Genomic DNA, 26,790 nt, shown 5'->3' on the forward strand with positions numbered 1-26,790 from the left:
AAAAAAAAAAAAAAAAAAAAATTGTGATTATCATCTAGATTCTTTTGATGGCCCCCAGAAAGAGAACAAAGGGGTAACAAGTTAGAAATTACACTTAAAAACATACATGAGCAACCAGGAGGCCTATGTGGAAGCTTTGAAGAAATCCCTCATCTCTTATAATCATAGAGAAGATATGGCACAAAACAGTACCACAGTTTGGCGCAATGTCTTCAAAGATATAGAAAGAATTAAAAGTCTAAGCATTTAGCCGGGCTCGGTGGCTCAGCCTGTAATCCTGCGCTTTGGGAGGCTGAGGTGAGTGGATTACCTGAGTCCGCGGGTTCGAGACCTGCCTGGGCAACTTGGCGAGACCTCATCTCTACAATAAATCAAAAAATCAGCAGGGCATGGTAGTGCATGCCTGTAATTCCGGCTATTCGGAAGGCTGAGTCAGAAGGATCACCGGAGCCCAGCAGGTCGAGGCTGCAGTGGCCAGCAGCGGCCACTGCACTCCAGTCTGGGCAACAGAGTGAGACTCCAACTCAAAAAAAAAAAAAGCCTAAGCCTTTAAGGGCTCTCACATTAAGGAGGGGGAAGGAGTAGGAATATATGACTTGATATTTTGCCCACAGAGGAGGCTGAGAATTTTGAACATCTGGATCTACTGTTGACAGAAGTAACCCCTTTTATTTAATAGTATCCCTTCTGAGAAAAAATTGTTTCTCTGCTTAAAAATCTTCAGTGACTCTCAAATTGAAGAGCGACTTCCCTCTACCATGTTTCATTGTCTATAGGCCTAAAATGGGAGTTAAGGTCTCAATATTGGTGGTGCAGTGAGATATAAGGTATTTAGACCAAGGGAGGTGAAAAGTAAGTCATGATTGGGCTAATTTAATTGAGATAGGTGCAATTACCTGGGATTCAGAATTTAGTGAGAACTCACAAATGATGTTAATGGTTGAGTAAAAGCTGGGATTTCAAAAATGGCTTCTTCTAATGATGTTGAAATGTAGATCATCCCTGTAGAAGAAAAAGTCCAAAGAACCAAGGAAATGAAAGTGTTGGAATGGATCTATTGTGTGCAATCTTCTAATACCACCTAGGAAGACATTAAGTTATGTATTAGAAAGAAATGCACTAGTATCCAGCAGAGTTTGGTAGTGTCTTTATTAGACCAGATATGATAGCAGATGGTGCAGCAATGGAACCAGTTACCCCAATTTCACTGGGAAAAATGGAATCTCAGAGTGATAAACACCAGGTGGCAACACTTAATGCTCAGAGACAAGGTAGAAGCAATCACCATAACAAACCACAAAGCAGAGTGTTTTGAACCAAAGAAATCGTTAATGAGGGCTGATTGCAAAATGCTTAGAAATCCAAGAATCTCATTCTACTGGACAGAAATGAATGCAAGCCACCATAGTGGTTTCCATAGCCTATTCCCAGCTCCCAGACTTGAGCCACTTCATAGAACCTGGTATACCTGCTTCAGGGTGAGAGGCGACTGGATTCATGAAGGACTCTATACTATGGCTGCAGTTGTATACTGTAAAAATTCCCCCAACCATTTTTGGAAGGGATATTTACCAAGGAGACCATGCACTGGGAAACAGAAAATACCCAGATTATCTGGGGATTATAGGATAATGGCTCTGAACTGATTCTATATCTCCAAATTTCACTGTGAGCCACCAGAGTGAAGCTTATGGCAGTAAAGTGAAAGATGGAGTATTAGCATGAGTCCATCTACTGCTACTACACTTGAGTCCAGTAGTTTCATGCATGTTAAGAGGCTTCTCTAAAGTGAAGAACAAATTGTACTTTGAACAACCCATTACAAAGAGATACAAATCTCAGTAGCCCTCTGTAATTTGGATGCATGCTACTCTGACCCATTTTTTGAGTAACGCATAAGGCTGCCAGTTTTTATGGGCCAAGAGCAAGAAAGGACTCTCTAACAGATCCAGGCCTCAACACAAATTTCTCATTCACTTGGGCTTTATGACCCAGCAAAGTCAGTGGTATTCAAAGTGTTTGTTACACAGATGCTGAACAAAGTCTTTAGAAAGTCCCTGTAGAAAAAGTACCACATAGTCCTTACAGTTTTTAGGAAGGCCATGTTATGCAGACAATTCTCCATTTAAAAGCAACTCTCGGTTTGCAACAAAACCCTGGTAAAGACAAACACCTGACTATGGGACACCAAAAGATGATACAGCCTGAACTACCAGTTATAAACGAATTACTGATATATTGAAACATAAATTGGGTACACAGAATAGCACTGCATCGTAAAATAGATGTGAGGAGACCCCACTTGCAGCTCAGCTTGTGTGGCAGTGGTGGCAGTGTCAGCAGTGGCTGTGGCGAGGAGAGTTTCGTGCGATGTCTCACATCATCTTGCTGGTGCAGCCTGCCAAGAGGCCAGAAGACAGGAACTATGCCCAAGTGCATGGAAGCCGTTTGTAAAACATATGAAGAACACCTGTCATTTCTTTTTTGCACTTCTATGCTTTCATCTGAAATATTTTTATCTTAAAGCTAAACTTATTTAGTACTTCTCATAGCTTAGGTCTGCTTTTGATCAGTTTTCTCAGCTTTTGTTTGCCCAAAATGTGTTTCATCTAATTTTTTAGGAATTCTGGGTACAGAATTCTACATTGCCAAGTTGTTTTTTTTTTTTAAATTATATGTCATTCCATTGTTTCCTCATTTTCATAGATTTTGTTGAAAAATTAGCTCACAATTGTATTGTTGCTTTGTTGACGGCAATGCTTTGTGTCACTGGCTTTTGTTTTTGCTTTTCAACAATTGCGATTTGAGGGTGTGAATTTGAGGGTTTTTTTTTTTGGTTTTTTGTATTTATCCTGCTTGAGTTTTTCTGGGCTTTTATATGTACATAGATGTCTTTTTATATGGTTATAAAATATATGTACATAGCTTTTATATGTACATAGATGTTTTTTTATTTGGTTATCCATTACATCTTTCCCCATATGGTTTCATCTCCTTTTATAACTCTAATTACCTGTTTATTACTATACTGTTTTTTGGGGGTTTTTCTGTACCTTTTTTTGTCTTCTGTTTTTCAGTATGGATTTTTTTGTTGTTGTGTAGTAATCTAATTTTATCTTTTGCTACATCCATTATGCTGTTATGCACATCTAGAGATTTCTTAATTTCACATACTGTCTTTTCCAGTGTTGGAATGTTCCTTTACTTTTAAAAGTTATATTCTAGTTTTATGCAAAAAAAATTTATTTTTATCTACTATTTTGACCTAATTTTCTTGAATATAAGTTATATAAATTATTTTAAAGTTGGTATCTTGTAACTACACCTGAATCCTAAGTTGGAGATGTTTATTGCCCTCCTCCCAAACTTCATTTTGAGGGTGTGCATACCTGCACATGCATGTATATTAGTATGCCTCATAATTTTTTGACTGATGCTACATGTGACTGAAATATTGTAGAGGCTCTGGATGATGTTATCTTTATCTAAATTAAGCTTTCTTCAGGAGACAAGTAGAATCTGGTAGATTCCTTTGATCCTGATGAGGCTTGCTTTCAGACTTTTTTAGGGCTGGTATATTTCAGATTTGTTCTTATTCTAAGGTTTGTTCACCTAGAGGCTTGGCCTCTTTTCTCATCTTAAATCCTGACATGTCTACCAGATCCTTCTTCTGTGTCAGGGCCTCAGTTCCAACCTATGTCCCCTCAGCACCACTGCTTATTTGCTCCCTACCTACTATTTTCTGCCATTTCTTTTAGTGGTTTGGAGAAGCCTTGTCTTTCATATGCAGCTTATGGATCAGCCAGTGAATTGAGAGGAATTTGTGTGTAGATGCAGGGGCTCCTTTACTGCAGTTCTCTCCTTTATGGGACTTTTTCTCTCAAATTCCGTCCATTTTGACAAACTTGAACTCTTGCCTCTGACTGCTCATAGGACTGCAGTTTTCTTTTTAGGTTCCATTTTCTTGTGCTATAATTTGGAAAATTCCTTCAGAAGGCAAGGATGTCTGTTCACATTCCTTCTCTTGAGGAATGAAACCTACAACCTGCTTGCATTGATTGCTGTCCTAACACAGGGGAACAGCTATCGCACCTAGTTAGGCATGAGGTGAAGTGTAGAGGAGGAGGTTATTAGAACCTTGAAGGAAAAAATTAAAAAGGGCCACTTTGAGAGCGGTATCATTTATGGTCAAGTGATGAAACTACCATTAGGTAACCTTGCATTAAAGTCTTCTTCTTCTTGTTCTTCTTTTTTGAGTTGGAGTCTCACTCTGTCGCCCAGGCTGGAGTGCAGTGGCACACTCATGGCCACCATAGCCTCAACCTGCTGGGCTCAGGTGACCCTTCCCCTCAGCCTTCCAAGTAGCTGGAACTACAGGCGTGTGCCACCACACCCAGCTAATTCTTTGATTTACTGTAGAGATGAGGTCTTACCAAGTTGCCGAAGCTGGTCTTGAACCTGTGGGCTCAGTCAGTACTCTCACCTCGGCCTCCCAAAGTGCTGGGATTATAGGCATGAGCCACCGCACCCAGCCATTAAAGTCTTATCAGAAATGCCCTTTGGCCAAACTCAGCTAGAAACCAGAGGGGAGAAAGCACATTCATGTATTCCACACATTTCAGTTTTGCAGGGTGAAGACCAGGGTAGAGAAGGATGTGGAGTTGTTCTAGAGAGAAAAACAGAAGATATATGGCACAGTTCACCTCTTCAGTTTCCCGGCATGTACTTTCTCCTTTCCTTTTGGAGGAAAGTTTGTGTTGCTAGTGAAGAAGACACACGGAATCCCATCAATTATGGTATTATTGTAGGGTAATGTCAATTCAATAACACTTTTTCTGAAACCTACAATGTTAAGGTACCACCACTATTCCTCACATAAAGAGAGACTATGTGAAGTCCTATTTGACATACTGGGTGAGGTACAAAACAGGAGAAAAGTAAAACTGCTTGAGTCTCTGCCTCAGTAACTAGTCGTGAAAGTCAGTAATTACAGATGCCTTCTTCCACTACCCTTTTCATCTTCCCCTTTATCCTCTGCCATTACTTTGAATGGGTAGGACTCTTTACCTGGTGGTTTGCACCTGATAGCTTAATTCTGTAGAATCTGAATCTTTGATGTTCTTGAATTTTGAGGTTTGTTACAGTTTCCATTAACCAGTACTACTGGGGAAACAGAGCTAAGAAATGCCCAGGTAAACTTCCTAGGTTCCAAATATAGTGTTTATTGTGTAACCATTGCCCTGTTCAGTAGCAGAGACGCAGTTTCTCCCTTTTCATGAAAATCAGTCACCTTGTCCAGTACAATGGTCCTTTATGTGATTGTTGGTTCAGCTGCACAAAAAGCCCCTAAATGACTAAAAGATAGTCTCAGCCATTTTATCAGGTTTCTGGTAGAAGTCAAGGTTCCTAGTAGAAGTGTTGTTCATTGAGCACCAAGGCCTTCAAATGACCAGACTAAGGTTTCATAAATGGGAGGTTAAAAAAAAATTTTCAAGTGTGGTCTTCGGTATGATAATGAGAGGGGCCCCTTTTGATTCTACTCCTTAGTTCCCAGACTTTTGCATTCTAGGGTGGAGGAGAATGAACTACAAATTGACTTCTAGTTTAGTAGACACAGTGCACCCTGTAGGACTGCATGCAATCCTCATGTAATTAAACTTGAAGCAGGTCATACCACTGCTTCATCAAGGCAGCACATAGAAAAACCATGGTCATCATCCCATTGCAACTTATTTTGTCATAAAATGTATTATTTGGGAGCAGTAGTGTGACAGATAAGGCATTTCATAGATCTTCTAATAGTGCTTCAGAGCACTTAAAGCAAATAAACTATCTAGGATACAGGCCTATCCTTGTGAAGGCAAAACACTGTTTCACTCCATAGTGGGAGGAGTCCAGTATAATCAGCCAATCTTCAGAGAGCCAGATGGTTTCTCTGGGGGAATGGGGCCATATTGAAGGCTCAGCTTTAGTTTATAGGCACTCCAGTGGCGGTAGCTATACACTCATTTGTGAGTGGAACAGCATGTTGATGAGCTCATACATAGTCTTTATCCTTGGTGCCATGTCCGCTTTGTAGGCCTATGTAGTAATCACTAGAATGGCCAGGGAAAGACACTGGCATTCACAGGGACAGACATTTTGTCCAGCTGAATAATGACAGCTTGCTTCACAGTGGGACAATTAATATCCTCACATTCTCTGCCCATTCAAAGAGGTCCTTTCACATACTTCTTCCCCCCAGACATTTTTGTCAGTGGTTTTTCATTTTTTTTTTCAGATCCATGATCAACTGACAAACTTACTTCCCATAAGTCATTCTATTCTAGATCTATACCTCTTGACTATTTCTCCTTTAGCATGAAATGGACGACCAAATGCACAACTTTGAATGGGAGTATAGTTTTGAGACATTTATTATGGCTGGTACTAGCATCTGGTCCAGATCCATTTGTAAACCAGGCTCTTACTTATTCCTCCTCTTTTAACTTGTAATAGGGCACACCCCAAAAAGTCAAAGAAGTTAGCTGAGGGAGAGGGGTTAAATCAGGTACCAGGAGACTCTTAGCCACCTCCAACTGCAGTTTACTTATGTGTTCTGGTAACTGTTTGGGCCTCCTCACTTTTTTGTTGTTAAATAACTAAACATGTTTTTACTTTTCACTGAGACTTTATATTTTAGACATAGCTAAACTGTAGCACCACTCCCACCCTATCTTGAAGAAGAGTTAGTACAGTGAATGTTATAAACGAGATGTAAACAGTTGAAAAGACTGCACCCAACATTAACTGACAAGGAACAACTTCCATCTAAATCATCATAAAAATGTTTAAGTAAAAAAAAAAAAGGGGACAATGGGGTTTCAGATTGAATAAGATCCTCACATTGGCTAGAACGTAACAAAATGGAAACAGGATTCCAATAGCACAAAACTCCCACTACAGCTTGCTGCACACGCTGATGTTCCACACCCACCCCATAACCAATGCTTCCCTCTTGATTACTTCCCAGCCTGCTGGGCCTGCCAGAGAAGGAGCAAGATCTTCTCTTTAATCCAGTCTTTGTTATACAGTTGGCATGTCTGGAAATCAGCTCAGTAAACCAGGCAGCTGAGGTCTGCCAGATCATCAAAATTTGGCAATGTAGAATTCTATACCCAGAATAAATCAGAAATTAAGATGAAACAGACATTTTGGGCAAACAAAAGCTGAGAAAACTGATCAAAAGCAGACCTAAGCTATGAGAAGTACTAAATAAATAACTTATAGCTTTAAGAGAAAAAAATTCCAGATGAAAGCATAGGAGTGCAAAAAAGAAATGAAGAACACCGTATAGTGTAGACAGTTACTAATTAAGAAGACAACATGTCCTGTGATATTTAAACAAATGCACAAGTAAAATATGTGACAAAAGTAAGGGCAAAAGATGATAAATGGCATTAAAATTTTGCAGGATCCTTAGGAAGTGCTAAACTAATGAATTTAAGGTAGACTGTAACAAGTCAAAACTGCATATTATAATCTAGGGAAATTTTTAAAAGAATAATACATGTTGAGTATCCCTTGTCTGAAATGCTTGGTACTACAAGTGTTTCGGATTTTTTTTTTAAGATTTTTAAATATTTGCATTATATTTATTGGTTGAGCATTCCTATCCTGAAATACAAAATGCTCAAATAAAATATTCATTTGAGCATGCTCTTTTAGCATCATGCCAGTGCTCAAAAAAGTTTTGGATTTTGGAGCATTTTGGGTTTTGGATTAGGGATGCTCAACCTGCATAACCAAAAAGTAATAAGGGAGAAAATGTAATATTAAAAATACTTAAATTAAAAAAAACTTAAATTAAAATAAGGCAAGAGAAAAGTAATAAAGGGAGAATAAAAGACCTACGTATGAGACAAGCAGAAAACAAACAGCAAGAAAGAAGACTTAAAAACCAAACTCCATCTGTCTCATTAAACATACATGAGCTAAGAATTCCAATTTTTAAAAAAATTGTAAGATGAAACAGAAATAAAACCTAACTATACACTCTTTAAAAAACACACTTTAAGTAAAAGGACAGAGGGTCAAAAGTACAAGAAAAAAAATATGCTATAAAAACACTAACCTAGGCTGGGCTTGGTGGCTCAGCCTGTAATCCCAGGACTTTGGGAGGCTGAAGCGAGTGGATTGTCTGAGCCCACGGGTTTGAGACCAGCCTGAGCAACTTGGTGAGACCTTGTCTCTACAATTAAAAAAAAAAAAAAAAAAAAAAGTAGCTAGATGTGGTAGCGTGTGCCTGTAGTTCTGGCTACTTGGAAGGCTGAGGCAGAAGGATCACAACCCAGCAGGTCGATACTGGTGTGGCTATGTGTGTGCCATTACACTCCAGCCTGGGCAACGGAGTGAGACTCCAACTCAAAAAAAAAAAAGGAAAAAAAGAAAAAGAAAAGACAAGACTAACCTAAAACCAAAATTAAAACAAAAACAAAAGCCAGAGATTGGAAAATTAACAACAATCATAAACACAGACTTTAAAGCAAGAGGTGTAATTAGAGATAGAGAAATTTCATTAAACTGGAATACATACCAATTTATATTTGATTCATCTAATAATAATACAGTTTCAAAATATACAGACCAAGACCTCTACTTCTAGCCTCAATAAGAGTAACTGATACCACTCTAGCCCTCCTCCTGTAAGTAATCTTAAAACTAGGGCACTGAACAATAGGCAACAAAATAATGTGATATAAACCAAAAGAAATAAACACAAACATGGTGAGCCCCCACACTGAGTGAAGCAATACTGCTGAGCTAATGAAACAGAGACTGGAGTTCAAGGTTACCAAAGTAACCTTATAGAAATTTGTGGAGCAGGGTACAAGGGTACTAGAAAGAAGACAGTTGTACAGACAAGAACTACAGAAATAAGCATAGAAACTCTAATTTTTTCCCTAAATAATAAGCTGCTTTTAGGCATGAGACTACACAAAGCTAGACAAAGAGCAACTAAAAGAAAGAATGTACACTGAAAAACTTTACCCTAAAAACCACTGAAGACTACAGAACTGCATATTCAAATTCTGAGCCAGAGTGAAGAAACCTTGAACACCCTGATAAATCAGTAGAATCCCTAGAAAAATCATGCTGCAGGACTAGGCTAGCCTTAGAGTAAAGGTTACTCTAGATGTGCCCTAATAAAGCTTACAAATAAGCACTGAAAGACTCAAGATGATACACAAGTAAATTACTTCATTTCCAGAACAAAAGTCAACATCTTTAAAATAAGACAACAAAAACCAGAAACAGAACAAAAAAGCATTAATAATGTCCAGGATACAACTCAAAGTTACCAGGTATGTAAAAAGCAGAAAAATGTGGCAGAGGAAGACTCGCTCAATAAAACAGATTTTAAAACAAAACAGTTGAAGAAATTAGTTGTTATAAACACGTTCAAGACTTAAAGCACAATTTGACCACAGTGAGAGGACAAATAGTAAATTCAAAAGAGAAATGAAACTATAACAATTGAAAAAAATTGAAGCTGTTTTTTTTTTTTTTGAGTTGGAGTCCCACCCTAACACCTAGGCTGGAGTGCAGTGGCATGCTATGGGCACCATAGCCTCCACCTGTTGGGCTCAGGTGATCCTTCTGTCTCAGCTTTCCAAGTAGCTGGAACTATAGGCACACACTACAACACTCAGCTAATTTTTTGATTTATTGTAGAGACGATGTCTTGCTAAGTTGCCCAGGCTGGTCTCAAACCCATGGACTCAGGCAATCCTCTCACCTTAGCCTCCCACAAGTGCTGGGATTACAGGCTTGAGTCACTTCTCCTAGCCTGAAGCTATTTTTTTAAAACTATAAAAACTAACCAAAGTTCCAGAATAGCAATCCTAGAACTGAAAAATATATGGTCTTAATAGGAGTTTAGATACTGAAGAAATAAAGGACTAAGTAATCTTATACAAACAATCTCAAAGGGTAGAAAAAGGGAAGGTTCAAAAATCATTCTATCATTCCTGACTCCAAAGTAACATTACAATGAAGAGGAGCTATATAGGTCAACATCTCTCATAAACATATGTACAAAATTTTATTATTAAAATATAACTTAAAAATTAGTATTATATATAAAAGGTAATATACTTGACCAAATTTGATTTATTCCAGAAATACAAGATTGGTTTAAGGTTGTTTTTTCTTAATGCAACTCATCACATTAGCAGAAAAAAAGAAAATTATATATGCTATATGAATCAGCTCAATTGATTCACATAGAACTTAAGAAAACAAAATTAGCAGCACTCAGAAAAACTTAAGAGTTCTTTAATCTGACAAAAGCTATCAACAAAAACCCACAACTAATATGGTAACGATAAAATATGGAACATTTTCCCCCTGAATTTGGGACTAAAAAAAGAAGATTCATCACCATTTCTATGCAATGGTGTAGCACAGGTTTTATTAATTTTTTATGTTCCTCATGTAAATGACGTAGGTTTTAATAAGTGATATTTTTTAAAAAGTAAAAGATTGGAAATGAAGAAGTAAAATTATCACTATATACAGATAATGTGATTATATAAATAGAGTAGCTAAAATCATCCATAGCTACAAATTATTAGAATGGGTAAACATAGTAAGACTATGAATTCACAGGGTTAATATACATAAGAACCAACTGTATTTTATATGCCAGCATCAAAAACTTACAATAGCAATAAAAACATCAAATAACTGGGAATGTAATGCCATATGCTTCTATACTGTAAAATCCAAAGCATTACTGAGAAAAATGAAGACCTAAATAAGTTGATATACTATGTCCCTGAGTAATAAAATTCAGTATTCTTTAGATTAATTATCAGGTTGGGTGTGGTGGTTCACGCCTGCAATCCCAACACTTTGGGAAGCAGAGACAAGAGGATTGCTTGAGCCCAGGAGTTCAAGATCAGCCTGATCAACATAGCAAAATCTTGTCTCTACAAAAAATAAAAAAATTAGCTGGGCATAGTAGTAGTCCCAGCTTCTCAAGATGCTGAGGTGAAAGGATCACCTGGGCTCAGAAGGTCAAGGCTGCAGTGAGCCATGTGTGTGCCACTGCACTCCAGCCTGGGCAACAGAGTGAGACCCTGACTAAAAAAGAAAGATTAAATCTCCCTAATCTATAGAGTGAATGCAATACCATTCAAAATTTCAGATTTTATATGGTTGTGTGTTGAAGAGGGAAGGCATGAAACCAACAAAGTTAGTCTTAAATTTTTATGGATATACTAAGACTAAAATAGTCAAGACATTCTTAAGAAAAAAAAATGGAGGGCTCACATTACCAAATATCAAGACTTATTGTAAAGCTATATAGCAATTAAGGCAGTGTGGTAGTGACATAAGGTCAGAGCAGTGAAAAGGAAAAAGATCTACATATATAAGGTTATTCAGATGTGAAGAAAGTATGGTCTTTTCAATAAATGCAACTATGTCAATTAGCCATATATATATATATATATATTTTTTTTTTGAGTCGGAGTCTCACTCTGTCGCCCAGACTGGAGTGTAGTGGCTACTCCTGGCCACCGCAGCCTCGACCTGCTGGGCTCCAGCGATCCTTCCGCCTCAGCCTTCCAAGTAGCTGCAACTATAGGCGCGCGCTACCATGCCCGGCTGATTTTTTTTGATTTATTGTAGAGATGAGGTCTCGCCTGCCCAGGCAGGTCTCGAACCCGCGGGCTCAGGCAATCCACTCACCTCAGCCTCCCAAAGGTGCGGGATTACAGGCTGAGCCACCGAGCCCGGCAATTAGCCATATTTTTAAAAGTCCTTAAACACTATCCGAAAAAAAAAATGAAACATGACTATTGCTAAGGATATGGAAAATTAAAATCCTTGTGCATTGCTAGTACGAATGCAAAATACTGCTGCCATTGTACATAACAGTTTGGCAGTTCCTAAAATACTCAAAAAGTTAAACAGAATTACTATATGATCTAGCAATTCTACGTACACCTAGGTGTATGTTCCTAAACAGATACTTGTACATTCGTGTTAATAGCAGCAGGATTCACAAAACCAAAGGGTAGAAACAACTCAAATGATGACCATCAATAGATGAACTGATAAACAACAGAAATCCAGTATGAGATATTATTGTTTTTTTTTTTTTTTTTTTTTGAGTTGGAGTCTCACTCTGTCACCCAGACTGGGGTGCAGTGGCCGCTCCCGGTCACTGCAGCCTCGACCTGCTGGGCTCCGGTGATCCTTCCGCTTCAGCCTTCCAAGTAACTGAACTACAGGCGTGCGCTACCATGCTCGGCTAATTTTTTGATTTATTGTAGAGATGAGGTCTCGCCAAGTTGCCCAGGTGGGTCACGAACCCGCGGGCTCAGGCAATCCACTCACCTCAGCCTCCCAATATTACTCAGTTTTAAAAGAGAAAGGAAATTCTGACACATGTTGCAACATAGATGAACCTTAAAGATGTCACGCTAATTGAAATAAACCAGACACAAAAGGACAAATATTGTATAATTCCACTTAAGAGGATTATTGAAACCTCAACCTGTTCACAGAATAGTTAGTTTCTTGTTAAATAAACACAGTAATTGACTCTCCTCTCTGGTCTTAAAACTTACATTTGTCTTATCTGATTTCCTTTCTCATTAAACCGATCCTCAGGCCTAATAGCATCAAGATATGAAAGCTTACCAGATCACTGTATCCAGACACTAAGATGCCAGATCCTCTTCTTCATCCCTCCCCTATTCCTGTTACCAACTCCTCTTCCTTACCCCTCCTCCCTAGTTGTTCTTTTCTACATTCCTGCCCCACTATTCACACCCAACTTCAGTGGGACAGAGAGAGATGAATCTGAGACAGTCTCTAGTTTTCCTTAGCTAATATCATCCAAATAAAGTCATCTCCCCTGGCAATACTCATCCCAGTGATTGGCTTTCTGTGAAGCAAGCAACACAACCCCAACCAAACCCCTGGCGTTCAGCAACATTAGGTAGAACAGGCAAATTCATAAAACAGAAAACAGGTTAGAGGTTACTAGGAGACTGGGAAGTGAGGAAAAGAAATTATTGTTTAATGTATAGTTTCTGTTTGGGATGATAAAAAACTTCTGGAAATGGATAATGGTGATGGCTACATAACATTGTGGATGTACTTAATGCTATGGAACTGTAAATCAAATGGTTAAAATAGCAAATTTTAAGTTATGTGTATTTTACTATAATAAAAAGATGCATGAATATTTACTGTAGTTGTATTTATAATATAAACACTTATAATTATACCCAAAATTGGAAACAACTCAAATGTCCCTAAATGGGTGAATAATATGTATAATATGGTTACACAGTGAAAAACAACTATGATACATGCAACAACTTGATCTCGAGTATGTTGAGTGCAAAAAATCAATTTCCAAAGATTATGCTGTATGATTTCATTTATACAACAAACTCAAAGTGACAAAATTATATATGGAGAGATCCATGGTTGCCAAAGGTTAGAGGAGAAGACTTGACTATAAAGAGTAGCATAAGGGAAATTCTTTGTGACAATGAAATAATGTTGTACTTTGCAGTGGTAGTTATTTGAACCTATATCTATATCTCTCTATATAAACATTTCATAAAGCTACACACATAAAAAGGAATGAATATAAAAACTGGCAAAATCTGAGAAAGGTCTATGGTCTAGTTAATTGTATTGTGTCCATGTCAATTTCTTGGCTTTTCTAATGTAATATAATTATGTAGTACCATTGAAGAAGGCTGGGTGGTAAGTATACAGGACCTTTTGGTACTACTTTTGGAATTTCTTATGAGACTACAACTATTTCAAAATAAAAAGTTTTAAAAGTAAATTCTGAGAGAGAAATTTCTTTACTTAAAAAAAAATCACACACTAAACTTGGTATTATATGTCTAATGTTCTAGGAAGTATTTGGTTTTGAAAAAGACAAGTCATCTCAGAATTATACAGTTATACAAGAGGTAAAGTCATTAAAATTTTAGCAGAAGAAGCCAAATCATTTCTAAGGACATACAGCTAAAGAATTAGGAAATGCTTCTGTACTTCTGTTGTAGTCAACTTAGATGTTTTTAGAAATGAAAAATAGCTGTACTTTCATTCTTGGGGAAAATAAAAATTTATGAAGTTTTGAATCATTAAATGTTTATTAACTATTGGTTATAGGAAAGTCATTGCCTAGAAGGCAATAAATAAAAAATAAATTACAATTTAGTAACATCGATAAGTCATGTAAAAATAAATGTGACAAGAGTGATATAGTAGATACAGTTCAGAGACAGGAGAGATACTGAAGACTTAGAAGGTTTCAAAGACAATTTCATCAAAAAATTATATTTGAGCTGTTTCTATAAATGAAAGAATCTGGACAGGTAAAGAGGAAGTGAAGATGTTTGGCCTTGACAAATGAGGGAAGAAAATAAGTAAAGACAATATAATAGGAAATACATGATATAATAAAGAAACAGAATTATCCAAATTGACTAAAAAATAGATTATTATTAAAGAAGAAGCAGTAAATAAATTGGGAGACTACTTGTGGTGTACTTAAAAAATAAGCCAAAATAATGGAATTTCCTATGGTATAGAACATTACAGATGTCACCATCATATTTTTCAGTACTCAAATTCTAAACAATGTGGACAGTCTCAGAGCAAAATATTCAAAGTCTGACTTGAAAGTGACATCAAATTGTACTTAAAAATATCTTTCTACTAATGACATAATTAAAAAAGAATTGATGGAAAAACTAAGAGCATTTGGAATGTGAGATTCAAAATATATAGCTTAAAAATGTATAGACATCTGTCTAAATAAGTTACATATTAGACTGTTTCTACAATAGTGAATTCCCTTTACATTACAAAGTGTAAAGCAAGACTTTGACAAGAATTTATTAATACATGCTTAATTAACTCTCAAGAAATTATTTATTTTAAAGTTTTAAATGCCAATATCAACCTGCTAGGAGTTGTACACTTTTTCACATCTAATATCATTATAGCAAAAGAAAATTATAGCTTCCATGGAAATAAAAAATAATTCAGACTTAAAATACCATAGAGAAAGGTAACTCAAGCTCAAGAGAATTTTAACAGTAGAAATATGTATGCTACTTCCAAGAACGATGCTTTGGTATTCAGGATGTTCCCTTGGTACTACTAAAACTATTAAGCTAAAGAAAACTTATTATTTTTGATATCTTTTATAACACAAGAAGTGAAAGAATACTAAGTTGTACTTTAAGTCAACTTAATTTATAGGACAGGTATCAGGATCAAAAGCCTTCTGAAGAGGAAATTCACATGCTTCCTGTTTACTTAACAATATTCTTTCTTCTTTGTCACATCAAAGAACAATTACCTTTACCTAGGAATCATCTATTTTTAGCTCATTCTCAAAGAAAATAAACTTGCATTTGGGAGTCATCGTGTTTTTTTAGTAACTATTGTTAATGAAGCTTGATGTTTACATCTAGTACCATTAATATTTTCAAAGCATTTGTAAATATTTCACGTACATATTTTACTCGTTATTTTTCACAAGTTTCACCTAGGACTCCTTAGAATAATTCTGCCATGTCACCTAATCTTATGTGCAAAATGAAACACAGCTGACCCTCAAACACCACCATTTTAAATTGTGTGGGTCCACGTAAGTGTGGACTTCTTTTTTCCAATCAAATGCAAATGGAAAATATAGTATTCTAGGGAGGCAAAACTTGCCTAATACAGAGGGCCAACTTACTATATACATAGGTTCCACAGGGCAAACAGCAGAATTTGAGAAAGTACAGATTTTGGTATACACAGGGTGGAACAGTGTCCTGGGACCAATACCCTTCATATCCTGAGCATCATCTTTATGTGTATCTAAAAATATCTCCCTGCTCAAAAATTATGTTTCTATTAACACATATAACTGTTCTGAGACATGTCTGTTCTACCCTCTATAGGCACTATCCTAATACATGATCAGCAACACCACACTTTTTAAAATTAAAATGTTTGAACAGGACTTTCTAATTTTTAATATTTTAGCTCTGAGGCTGTCAAAATTTATTAAAATTTGAGAAACATTAACTATGAGAAAAATACCAAAAGAGGTTTACAAAAGGCTCTTACTGACCAAAGACAGAACAATTTGAACATCAATATGAATACTAACTGCAACAGATTGAAATAGTTTAAATCCTTGAATTTATAAATGACACTAGAAAAAGAGTATTGGTCAACTTTAAAGGATGACAGAGGACCAACTAATTATCTTAAAAATGTAAAGGTAATCAAATAATTTATGAGGGGATGTTTCTTAATAAAAGCATTCAGTTAATAAGAGAATTTAAGTATCACCTGCAGTGCCTAACGAAATAATGGATGTAGGCAAAGATCATCAATGGCTGCTAACATCACAAAAATAAAAGCAACCTAGACATTATGTCTTTTGGTGAAAGTACACAATACTGCTTATGAAGTATTCTTGCTATAAAACTGAGCCTGAATTTAAACACTTCTAGAATTAACTATTGGTTTCAGGAAATACAGAGAACAGAGAAACCTGTTAAATAATTCACAGAGATATAAACAACAAAATTGAAACTGTGGGAAACTACCAAAAAAAAAAACCCAGAACAACCACTAAACGAACAAAAACTCTAATATATGGATGTAATTTTGATCCTGATTCCAACAATCTATATAACATTTATGAGATAGCAGAAGAATTACTATTAAAGAGTTCTTATCTTTTTTTTTTTTTTTTTTTAAGAGAGAGGGTATTGCTCTGTTGCCCAAACTGGAGTGCAGTGGCATAATAGTAGTTCACCGCAGTTGTCTCCAACTCCTGGATTCAAGTGATCCTCCCACTCTGGTCTCCCAAAGTGCTGGGATTACAGGTGTGAGTCACTGCACCCAGCCGACTCCTTATCTTTTACAGATACATATACCTGAGTATTTTAAAATAAAAGAATGAGCTTGATATTTGTTGTAACATAATCTAGTTTAGTCAGGTATGCATGAAAAAGATTACTCATGCTATAATAGTGACTGAAGCTTGATGATGGAGACATGGGGATTCATTTACTATTATATTTGTATGTTCAGAATGTCCTTAATAATAAGTAAACAAAGACGATGTTGCAGAATGGCATTTTAATGTGTGTCATTTCCCTAAAAAATCCTTCAAGGGCTCCCTCTGCCTAATTAAGAACATCTGCTAGACCCAACTCTAAATTTTTCCATCCACTGTTCTACACGCTAGCCTTGAACATTGTAACACTTCCTCTCTAATCTTTATTATTTTCAACTGAAATGCATTCCCTCTCCCATATCAACCTACCAAATTTTACCCATCCTTCAATACTTGCCTCAGATAACCGAACTATAAAGAGGGTATAAACTTAGATACAACCAATTAAGTGACTTTTGAACAATTTTAAAAGTAGAAGTTTAGAAGTCTGAATTTAGAAATTTGCTTTTTCTTCAAGCAAAGTATCTTGCAGAACCTCAATACATAAGAAATAAAGTACAGCTGCTTTTGATGAAGGGCAGCTTGGAGTCGTCCCATCAAAACTCTACCCCTGAAAAAAGAATGAAAATCATTAGCATAAACTTCATCCTTGTAAGGGTAAAAAAATTGAGCTAAGTGATTAAATATTTTACAACAGTCACAGTCATAAAGGCCAATGTAGAGCTTCACATTCCAACTCCTTTATCCTTTATAAAATATCTCTTGATATCCTTCCTCTACAGACACTCTTTCCTTTCTCTAAACCAAACCACCACATATAACTGAGTGTACCTAGTACAAAAAGACACACATTGGCTACATGTTTAATAAATACGTGGTACCAGATTCTGTTTTATCTTTCCTTTAAAACTGAAAATTTATTGAAGAAACTGACTATCTTTTACTTATCCTCATAGCAGTGCCTAACTCAGGGCCTTTTACTAATTAAGAAGAACTTTCAGAAGCAAATATGCAGATGGTGGTTTCCCATATTTAATAAATATCATCTAAGAGAAAAATATCCATGAACGTGAAGTGCCAGGAGAAAGTGAAAAACTTTATTTTCAAAGGCAAGTTTACTATTAAGGGGAAGTAAAGCAACAGAAATAAAGGCTGGAATTTTCTATAAAAGAAAGCAGCCCTTTAAAGAGAATAAAAATATTTAACAAGAAAATAGCAGTTACAGAAATAAGCAATAAGTATTTACTGATTGAAGTGGGATTTACTATACTTATTTTGATTCATATGAAACTGCCCATATTTGATTCTTTTTAATCTACAAAAAGTGACAACTTCACATGATTCTACCTAATATAAATAAGCAGAGTCTAGGTTACTGAAAGACATGTCAGAATGACTTCACTGTTCAAATAAACTCTACCATACTTTTGGAACAGACAAAAACCCAAAATGAAACAACTTGCATCAATCTAATTTGAGATTATAATAGTTCATAGGGGGTGGATGTAAATGTAAATTGACAGAAATATTTAGAAATTTTCAGCAATCCCTGGAAATTGTTGTTGCAAGACTGATTTTGAAAGTTGAAAATATTTTAAAAACATTTTTACTAGTCAAAACACACCAAAAAATAAAATAAGTTTAATATGACAATAAATTGCCTGATTCACATACTAAATTTCTCTATACAAGGAGATTTCACAATCCAGGATCCATAACCATGTTGCTGTAAGTAGGATTTCAACTTAGTTTTAGCTTCTTGATAGGAGGTAGACATAAACTGGAGAAGAAAGAAAAATTAAATTATGGAAAATGGGCATAACTTGACCTATGAAAAGTAAGCAGCCCTAATGTTTTTTAGCTTGACATTTATAAAATTTATTTTTATAATCTTTCTCAATTCCTATTTTTAAAATATTATTTTTGAAAATAAAAATTTTCTTCCCAACACTCCTTAAAGAGATTTTATTTTAACATTTTAATTAAAAAATTAATCATATTCATTACCAAAAAGCTGAAAAGCAGAAAATATTAACAAGGAAATAAAAATAACCTGTAACCCCTAAACTATAGATAGCCACCATTAATATTTTGGTGTATTTTCATTTTCTATAAATACACACACAAATTTTTAAAAAGCCAATTTTAGTTAGGGTATAATTTACACCCTATACAATTCACCCATTGTAAGTATATTGTTTGATGTTTTTAGTAAACTTATAGAGGTATATAAATACCACCACAGTTCAGTTGTGAAACAAATTCCATCACCTCTAAAAAGTTCTACTGTCCCCATCTGCAGGCAGTCTGTATCACTGACCCCAGCCCTAACTCTAGGCAACCACAAATATACTGTCTCTAGAGTTTTGCTTTTCCTAAAAATTTAATACAGACTAACACAGTATGCACACTTTGCTGTGTCAGGCTTCTTTTAGTTAGCATAACGTTTTCTAGTTCATTCATGTTGTTTCATGTATCAGTAGTTTGTCCCTTTTTATTGAAAATTAGTATTCCATTGCAGGGATATAACATTTTGTGTATGTATTCACCACCGTTGATAAACATCTGAATTGTCTACAGTTTTTGGCTATGACGAATAATGCTATAAACAGGCATATATGAGTCGATGTATAAACTTAACTTTTTGTTTCTCCTGAATAAATACCAGAATTGCTGGATCACATGTTTTTCTTAAGAAAATGCCAAACTTTTCCAAAGTGGTTATGCCATTTTAGATTCCTGTCAGTAATGCATGAGGCTTCCAGTTTTCCTACATCCTCAACAACTGATATGGTCAGTCTCATTTGGATTTTAGTGCATGTGTAGTGCTATCTCATTGTAGTTTGCTTTTCATCTCTCCAATGACTAATGAGGCTGAGCATCTCTTATGTGTTTATTAGTCACTTGTTATATTCTTTGCCACTTTTAAAATTTGGGTTCTTTGTCCTATTACTCAGTGTAAGAATTCTTTATACATTTTGGATCCAAGTCCTTTATAAAATACATAATTTACAAGTATTTTCTCACAGTATGTGACTTATATTTTCATTTCATAAATAAAATCTGAAAAGCAGGTTTTAAATTTTAGAGTCAAGTGATTGATTTTTTATAGATTATCTTTTGGTATTACAGCTAAGAAATCTTTCCCTAATAATATATTTTTTCACATTTGAAGGTTTTATAGTTTTAGCTTTTATAGTTAGCTCTAAGGTCAGTTCTGAGTTAATTTTTGTGCATGATTGACATAAGGATCTAAGTTAAATTTTTGTTTTACCCACAAATATCCCACCATTCTAGTGCCACTTGCAGAAAAGGGTACTGTTTCTCTCACTGAATTACCTTGGCACCTTTGTACAAAATTAATTGGCCATATTTGTGTAGGTTTATTACTGTTCCACTGGTCTATATGTCTATTATTATACCAATACATTGTCTTAAGTACTCTGACTTTATAGAAAGTTTCGAAACTAGGTAGATCAAGACTGTTTCCAACTGCTGTTTTTCAAAGTTTTAGTTCTCCTTTGTCATTTAGATTTCTGTATCTTATAATCAATTTGTTGATTGCTACACAAAAGCCTGCCGAGATTTTAATTTTGCATTGAAGCTTACAGATTAACTTGGAGAGAAGTGACATCCTAACAATACTGTTTTCTAATTCATTAAGATGGTACATCTCTCCATTACTTAAGTCTTCAATATCTGTCAGCAATGTCTCATCATTCCCAGTGTACAGATCCTGCACTTTAAAAAAAAAATTTTTTTAGATTAGAAAATAAAGTTTATTTAGAAAGTAAATTAGAGAGAAAGAGAGAGAGAAAGAGGAGATTCACCTCCCCAAGGTAGGGGAGGGGGCCAAAGCCAGGAAATAGGACCTGGCCATAGCTCAAAGAGCACATGGCCACACCACAGTTTACCAAGACAATGGCAACAATGGCCTCGCAATGGCCCTTGCGCTTCTGTTGTTGAATTTATTCGTCTACGTTTGTTTGTATACACACATTTGGTGTACTGTGAATGAAGCTGTTTACTCAAATTCTGGAGCATTCATTCCTAGTATATAGATATACATTTTATTTTTTTACATTCTTATACTTTTTGACCTTGTTAAATTCACATACTATCTAGTTATATTTTGGTAGACTCCAAAGAACACTTTACCTACAAGATTATACCAATTAGAGATAATTTTTTTTCCCTTCTTCCTTTCCAGTGTTTTGGGTGGGGGAAGTATTCAGTCTTTCACCATTAAGTATAATGTCAATGGTAGGTTCTTCATTGGTATCCTTGAAGTTGAGGAAATTCACTTCCATTCCTTATTTGCTCAGAGCTTTTACTGTGAATGGATGCTGGACTTCATCAAATGTATTTTGTACATCTTTTGAGATAATCATGTGGGTTTCAAACTTGAATTTATTCATTAATGTATTATAGCAAATAATTTTCTGATGTTGAATCAACTTTGCATTCTGTGTATAAACCTCCTTGGTCATAGAGCATAATCCTTTTTGTTATGTTGCTATATTTGGTTTGTCAGTATCTTGCTAGAGATTTTTACATTTATGTTCATGAGATAATATACTAACTAGTTTGTGATTTTTATTTCTTGCAATGTTTTTCATCCAGTTTTGGTACTGGGAATATTGGTTTTGTAAAATGAGTTGGGATGTGCTTTCTCCTCCATTTTCTGAAAGAGCTTTTGTGGAATTTGTATTATATTTTGCATATGTGTTTTAATAGGATTAGCCAGTGAAGTCATATATGTGTCTGAGATTTTCCTTAGGAAAATAATTTTAATTAATAGTTCACTTTCTTAAGTTCTAATTGAATAGTATATTTATTTATGAGTCAGTTTTAAAAATTTGTTTTTCTAGGAAGTGTCCATTTTGTCTAACTTGTCTTATTTACTGCCAAAAGGTTGTTCCTAATCCCTTGTAATTATTTTAGGCTTCTTAAGGTCTGTAGTGATGACTATTCTTCCACTCCAAATTTTGGTAATTTGTGTTATCTCCTATTTTTTCTTGGTTAGTCTACCTAAGGGATTATCAAGTTTGTTGATTTTTAAAAATAAGCCAACTTTTCATTTCATTTTTCTTTCTTCTGATGTTTTGTTTTCAACTTAATTGAGTTCCATTTGATCCAATTCATTATCTTCTCCCATCTACTTACATTTTGTTCTAATTTACTTGTCTTTTTCTAGCTTCATGAGGTGAAAGGTCAAATAACTGATTTTAAGATTCTTTTCTAATATAGCTGGGCACAGCGGCTCACGCCTGTAATCCCAGCACTTTGGGAGGCCGAGGAGAGAGGATTGCCTGAGCCTAGAGGTTCGAGACCAGCCTGGGGAACTTGGCGAAACCTTGTCTCTATAATAAATTTAAAAAAATTAGCCAGACATGGTGGCACACACTTGTGGTTCCAGTTTCTTGGAAGGCTAAGGCAGAAGCATCACCTGAGTCCAGGAGGTTGAGATTACTGGGACTATAAGCATGCCACTGCACTCTAGCCTGGGCGACATTGAAATTCCAACTCAAAAAAAAAAAAAAAAAGATTCTTTTCTAATATAAGCATTTAAAGCTATACATTTTATACATTTCTCTCAAAGCACTTCTTTATACAGCTGTCCCTCAGTAGCCATAAGAGGATTAGTTCCAGGAGCCCCCGCAAATACCAAAATCTGCAGATGCTTGAGTCCCTTATATAAAATGGCATAGTATTTGTATATAATCTACAAACATCCTCTTTTATACTTTAAATCATCTCTAGATTAATAGTTATTTGTAACATTTACAATGCAAATACTATGTCAGCAGTTGCTGTACTGTTTTTAGTTATTATTTTTTACATTTCATCCCCCCCCTTTTCAATCTGAGCAGTTGAATCTATGGTTGTAGAATTCGCGGATACAAAGGGCCAACCATATTCCATAGATTTTAATATGTTCTGTTTCATTTTCTCTCAGTTCAAGATATTTCTTATGTTTCCTAATAATTTCTTCTTTGAACCATGTGTTATTCAGAGGTAAGTTGTTTAATTTCTAAATATATAGCAATTTCCCAGATTTCATTCTGTTGTTGGTTTCTAATTCCATAGTGGTTAGAACATACTTCGTATGATTTCAAAGTTATTGATACTTCCTTTATGAACTATGAAGAATACTCTATGTGTAACTTGAAAAGAATGTACATTCTGCTGTTGTGTAGAGTTTTTTTTACAGGTCAGTTAGGTTTGGTTGTTTGGTAGTGTTGTTCAAGTCTTGGTTGGTTGGTAGTGTCACTCAAGTCTTCTATACTCTTACTGTTTTTTCTGTATAGTTGTATTATCAATTATTGAAAAGAAAGTATTAAAAACCCCAAATATAGTTGCTGAATTGCCTACTTCACTTTTCCCTCTTGCCAATTTCTGCTTGTATATTTTGGGGCTCTGTAGTTACACTAACATACATTGATGTTCTGATATATTTACCACTATAAAACATTGTTCTTTGTCTCTAGTAATATTTCTCATCTTAATGTATATTTGACATTAATATGAACATTCTGGCTCTTGTATTATTTGCATGATATAGCTTTTTGCATCCTTTTACTTTCAATCTATTTGAGTCTCTCAATTTAAAACATGTCTCTTGCAGATAGCATACAATTGAATCATGCTTTTTTACCCCGTCTGACAATCTGCCCTTTGAGTGCAATTATTGATATGGTAGATTTATGTCTGCCATTTTACTATTTTCCACATCTTATGTCTTTTTTACTCTGCTTCTTTACTGCCTTCTAGTTTTTTTTAAAAGTGCTTTTATGACACCATTTAAATCCCTCTGCTGATATTTTATTCATAGTTTTTCATTTTCTTCATGGTTGCATTAGAAATTATAATATACCTCTTTATCTTCTTTCTCTTACATTTTCAATTTCAGATTCACAGTGACTTAATTCTAGTAATATGTAGCAACTTTGTCCCAATAAAGAGACATTTCATACTCCATCCTTTGTCATATTCTCAAATATATATTGTATGTATATATGCTACAAACTCAGCAACAGTGTTAATATGTTTTAAACAACTTTTTAAATACTTTTTTTCCTTTTTATTTTTTTGAGTCAGGTCTCACTCTGTCACCCAGGCTGGAGTGCAGTGGCATCATCACAACTCACCACAGCCTCAAACTCCTGGGCTTAAGGGATCCTCCTGCCTCAGCCTCCTGAGTAGCTAATTTTTTAATTTTTAATTTTCTGTAGAGACAGGGTCTTACTGTGTTCCTCAGACTGGACTCAAACTCCTGGTCTCAAGTGATCTTTCTGCCTTGACTTCCCAAAGTGCTGAGATTATGGGCTCAAACTATTGCACCTGGCCCAAATAACTTTTTTAATGAAAAAAAGGGAAGATACATAAACATACACATGCACAAATTCATGCCCACACAGCTCTCATTTATCCACACAGTTATCATTTTCAGTATACATTGTTCCTTCATGGATTTGTTATCCTCTGGTGTAAATTTCTTTCAAGCCTCAAGGACTTCTTTTTGGAATCCCATATAGGGAACTCCTGCTAACAACACATTTTCTTATTTTTGTTTACTGGAGGATATTTTTATTTTCCTTTTACTTCTGAATAATTATCTTGCTGGATATAGAATATTGGTTGCCACAATTTTTCTTTTAGCACTTTAAACCTGTCATTGCACTGACTTCTAGTCTCCATTGTTTCTTTTCTAACAGTTTTGTTAATATATAATTTACATTTCATGAAATTCACCCTTTTAAAATGTAGAATTAACCTTTCGGTATATTTATCAACTTATGCAACTGTGTCGTTAAGTCTAGAACTTTTCTATCACCCCAGAAAGGAACTCTGTATCTACTGGCAATAACTCCTGATTCCCTTCCCTCAAAAATTTCCCACCAGAAAACCACTAATCTATTTTCTGAATTTGCCTACTGTGGAATCTCATTTTAATGGAACCATACAGTATGGGGCCTTATGGTTTCTTTTACTTATCATAGTAGTAGTCCATTGATCAATATACCACATTTCATACAAATGAAATCATACAATATTTGACCTTTTGTGACCTGCTTCATTCACTTAGTATGTTTTTAAGGTTTATCCTTGTTGTACAATATATCAGTATTTAAGTCTTTTTATTGCCAAGTAATATTCCATTGTACGGGTATACTCCATTTAGTTTATCTATTCATCAGTTTGAGCTGTTTCAACTTTTTGTGTATTATAAATACTATTACTATGAATATTCACATAAAAGTTTTTGTGCAGACATATTTTCAAAATGGTAACAATGTCTATTTTTATGAGGAACTGTTAAACTGTCTTCCAGATCAGCAGCACCATTTACATTCTCGTCAGTAATACATGAGGATTCCAATTTAATCACATCCTTACCAAACTTGTTACTGTCCATTAAAAAAAATGTGGTATATCCTTACCAAACTTGTTATTGTCCATTAAAAAAAATGTGGTATATCATTTGGTTTTGATTTGTATTTCTCTAATAACTAATGATGCTGAGCATCTTTTCTTTTTTGGCCATTTGTTTATTTTTTTGAGAAATGTCTATTTATATCCTTTGCCCATTTAAAGAAGTGAATCATCTTTTTATTATTGAGCTACAAGAGTTCTTTCTATACTATGAATATAAATCCTTTATTATACATGGGATTTGCAAATATTTCCTACTTATGACATGTCTTTTCATTTTCTTAATTACTTTTGAAAAGCAAAAATTTTCATTTTAATAAAGTCTAAATTATTTTTTGTTCTGATACATTGTGCTTTTGGAAAGCAATCTAAGAATGTTAGCATTTGCCAGTATTTATTTCTGGACTCTCAATTATATTCTACTGATCTATATATCTATCCTTATGCCAGTATAACACTGTCATGTATACCCTACTTTTATGGTAGCTTTATAATAAGCTTTGAAGTTAGGAAGTATGCATCTTTCAACTTTTTTGTCAGGATTTTTTGGCTATTCTGGGTTGGCCTCCATTCTTGCTAATGAGAAATCAGATTTTAAATGTATTGTTCTATTATATTTGATAAATATTCTTTTTCTGCTTTCAAGATTTTCTTTGTCTTTGGTCTTAAGCAATTTGACTATGATGTACCAAGGTGTGGATCTTTTATCTTTTTTTTTTCTTTCTTGGGGTTCACTAAGCTTCATGGATCTGTTAACATTTTTCACCAGTTCAGGCACGGTGGCTCATGCCTGTAATCCCAGCACTTTAAGAAGCTGAGGCAGAAGGACTGTTGAGCCCAGGAATTTGAGGCCCACCTGAAAGCATAGCTAGGCTTTGTCTCTACAAAAAATTTTTTAAAAATGAGCCAGGTGTGGTGGTGCATTTCTGTATTCCTAGCTATTCAGGAGGCTAAGGTGGAAGGATTGCCTGAGCCCAGGAGGCTGAGGCTAAGGTATGCTGTGATTGAGCCACTGCATGCCAGCCTGGGTGACATAAAGATACCCCAACTCAAAATTTCTTTTCCATCAAATTTTGGAATTTCAGTCATTATTTCTTCAAATATTTTTCCTGTCACTTTTCTCTTTCCTCTCCATGACTCCTGTTGATATGTTTTCAATAGTTCTTCAAATTCCTGAATATCTGTTCATTTTTCTTCAACCTATTTTCATTCTGTTCTCTGACAGAGTAATTTCCATTGATCTACAAACACTGATTATTCTGACATCTCATATGTGCTGTTGAGCCCATCTACAGAATTTCTTAATTTCATCTTTATTTCTTCAACCCTATAATATCCATTTAGTTCTTTTTGAATCT

At 35.2% G+C, this 26,790-nt stretch overlaps 2 protein-coding genes across 3 annotated transcripts in view; one reads left to right on the top strand and one right to left on the bottom strand.

The window, feature by feature from the left end:
* IL2 (interleukin 2) overlaps window positions 1-7,645 on the top strand; it is a 15,525-nt gene extending 7,880 nt beyond the window's left edge. Inside the window, exon 5 of the transcript XR_505004.1 lies at window positions 7,612-7,645. The gene's annotated coding sequence lies outside the window, so the exon portion shown is untranslated. The remainder of the gene's footprint in view (window positions 1-7,611) is intronic.
* A 10,964-nt stretch (window positions 7,646-18,609) lies between these two features.
* Window positions 18,610-26,790, bottom strand: part of ADAD1 (adenosine deaminase domain containing 1) — a 58,216-nt gene continuing 50,035 nt past the window's right edge. The window contains exon 12 of one of the 2 annotated variants that reach the window (XM_008068389.1): window positions 18,610-18,776. In XM_008068389.1, coding sequence (XP_008066580.1) covers window positions 18,663-18,776 — 114 coding nt within the window. In that variant the 3' untranslated portion in view covers window positions 18,610-18,662. The remainder of the gene's footprint in view (window positions 18,777-26,790) is intronic. The other variant, XM_008068390.1, reaches the window with a different exon arrangement.

The sequence above is a fragment of the Carlito syrichta genome, unplaced genomic scaffold (genome assembly GCF_000164805.1).
Source record: "Carlito syrichta isolate Samal-C Ts95f unplaced genomic scaffold, Tarsius_syrichta-2.0.1 Scaffold310650, whole genome shotgun sequence".
NCBI classification, from domain to species: Eukaryota; Metazoa; Chordata; class Mammalia; order Primates; family Tarsiidae; genus Carlito; species Carlito syrichta.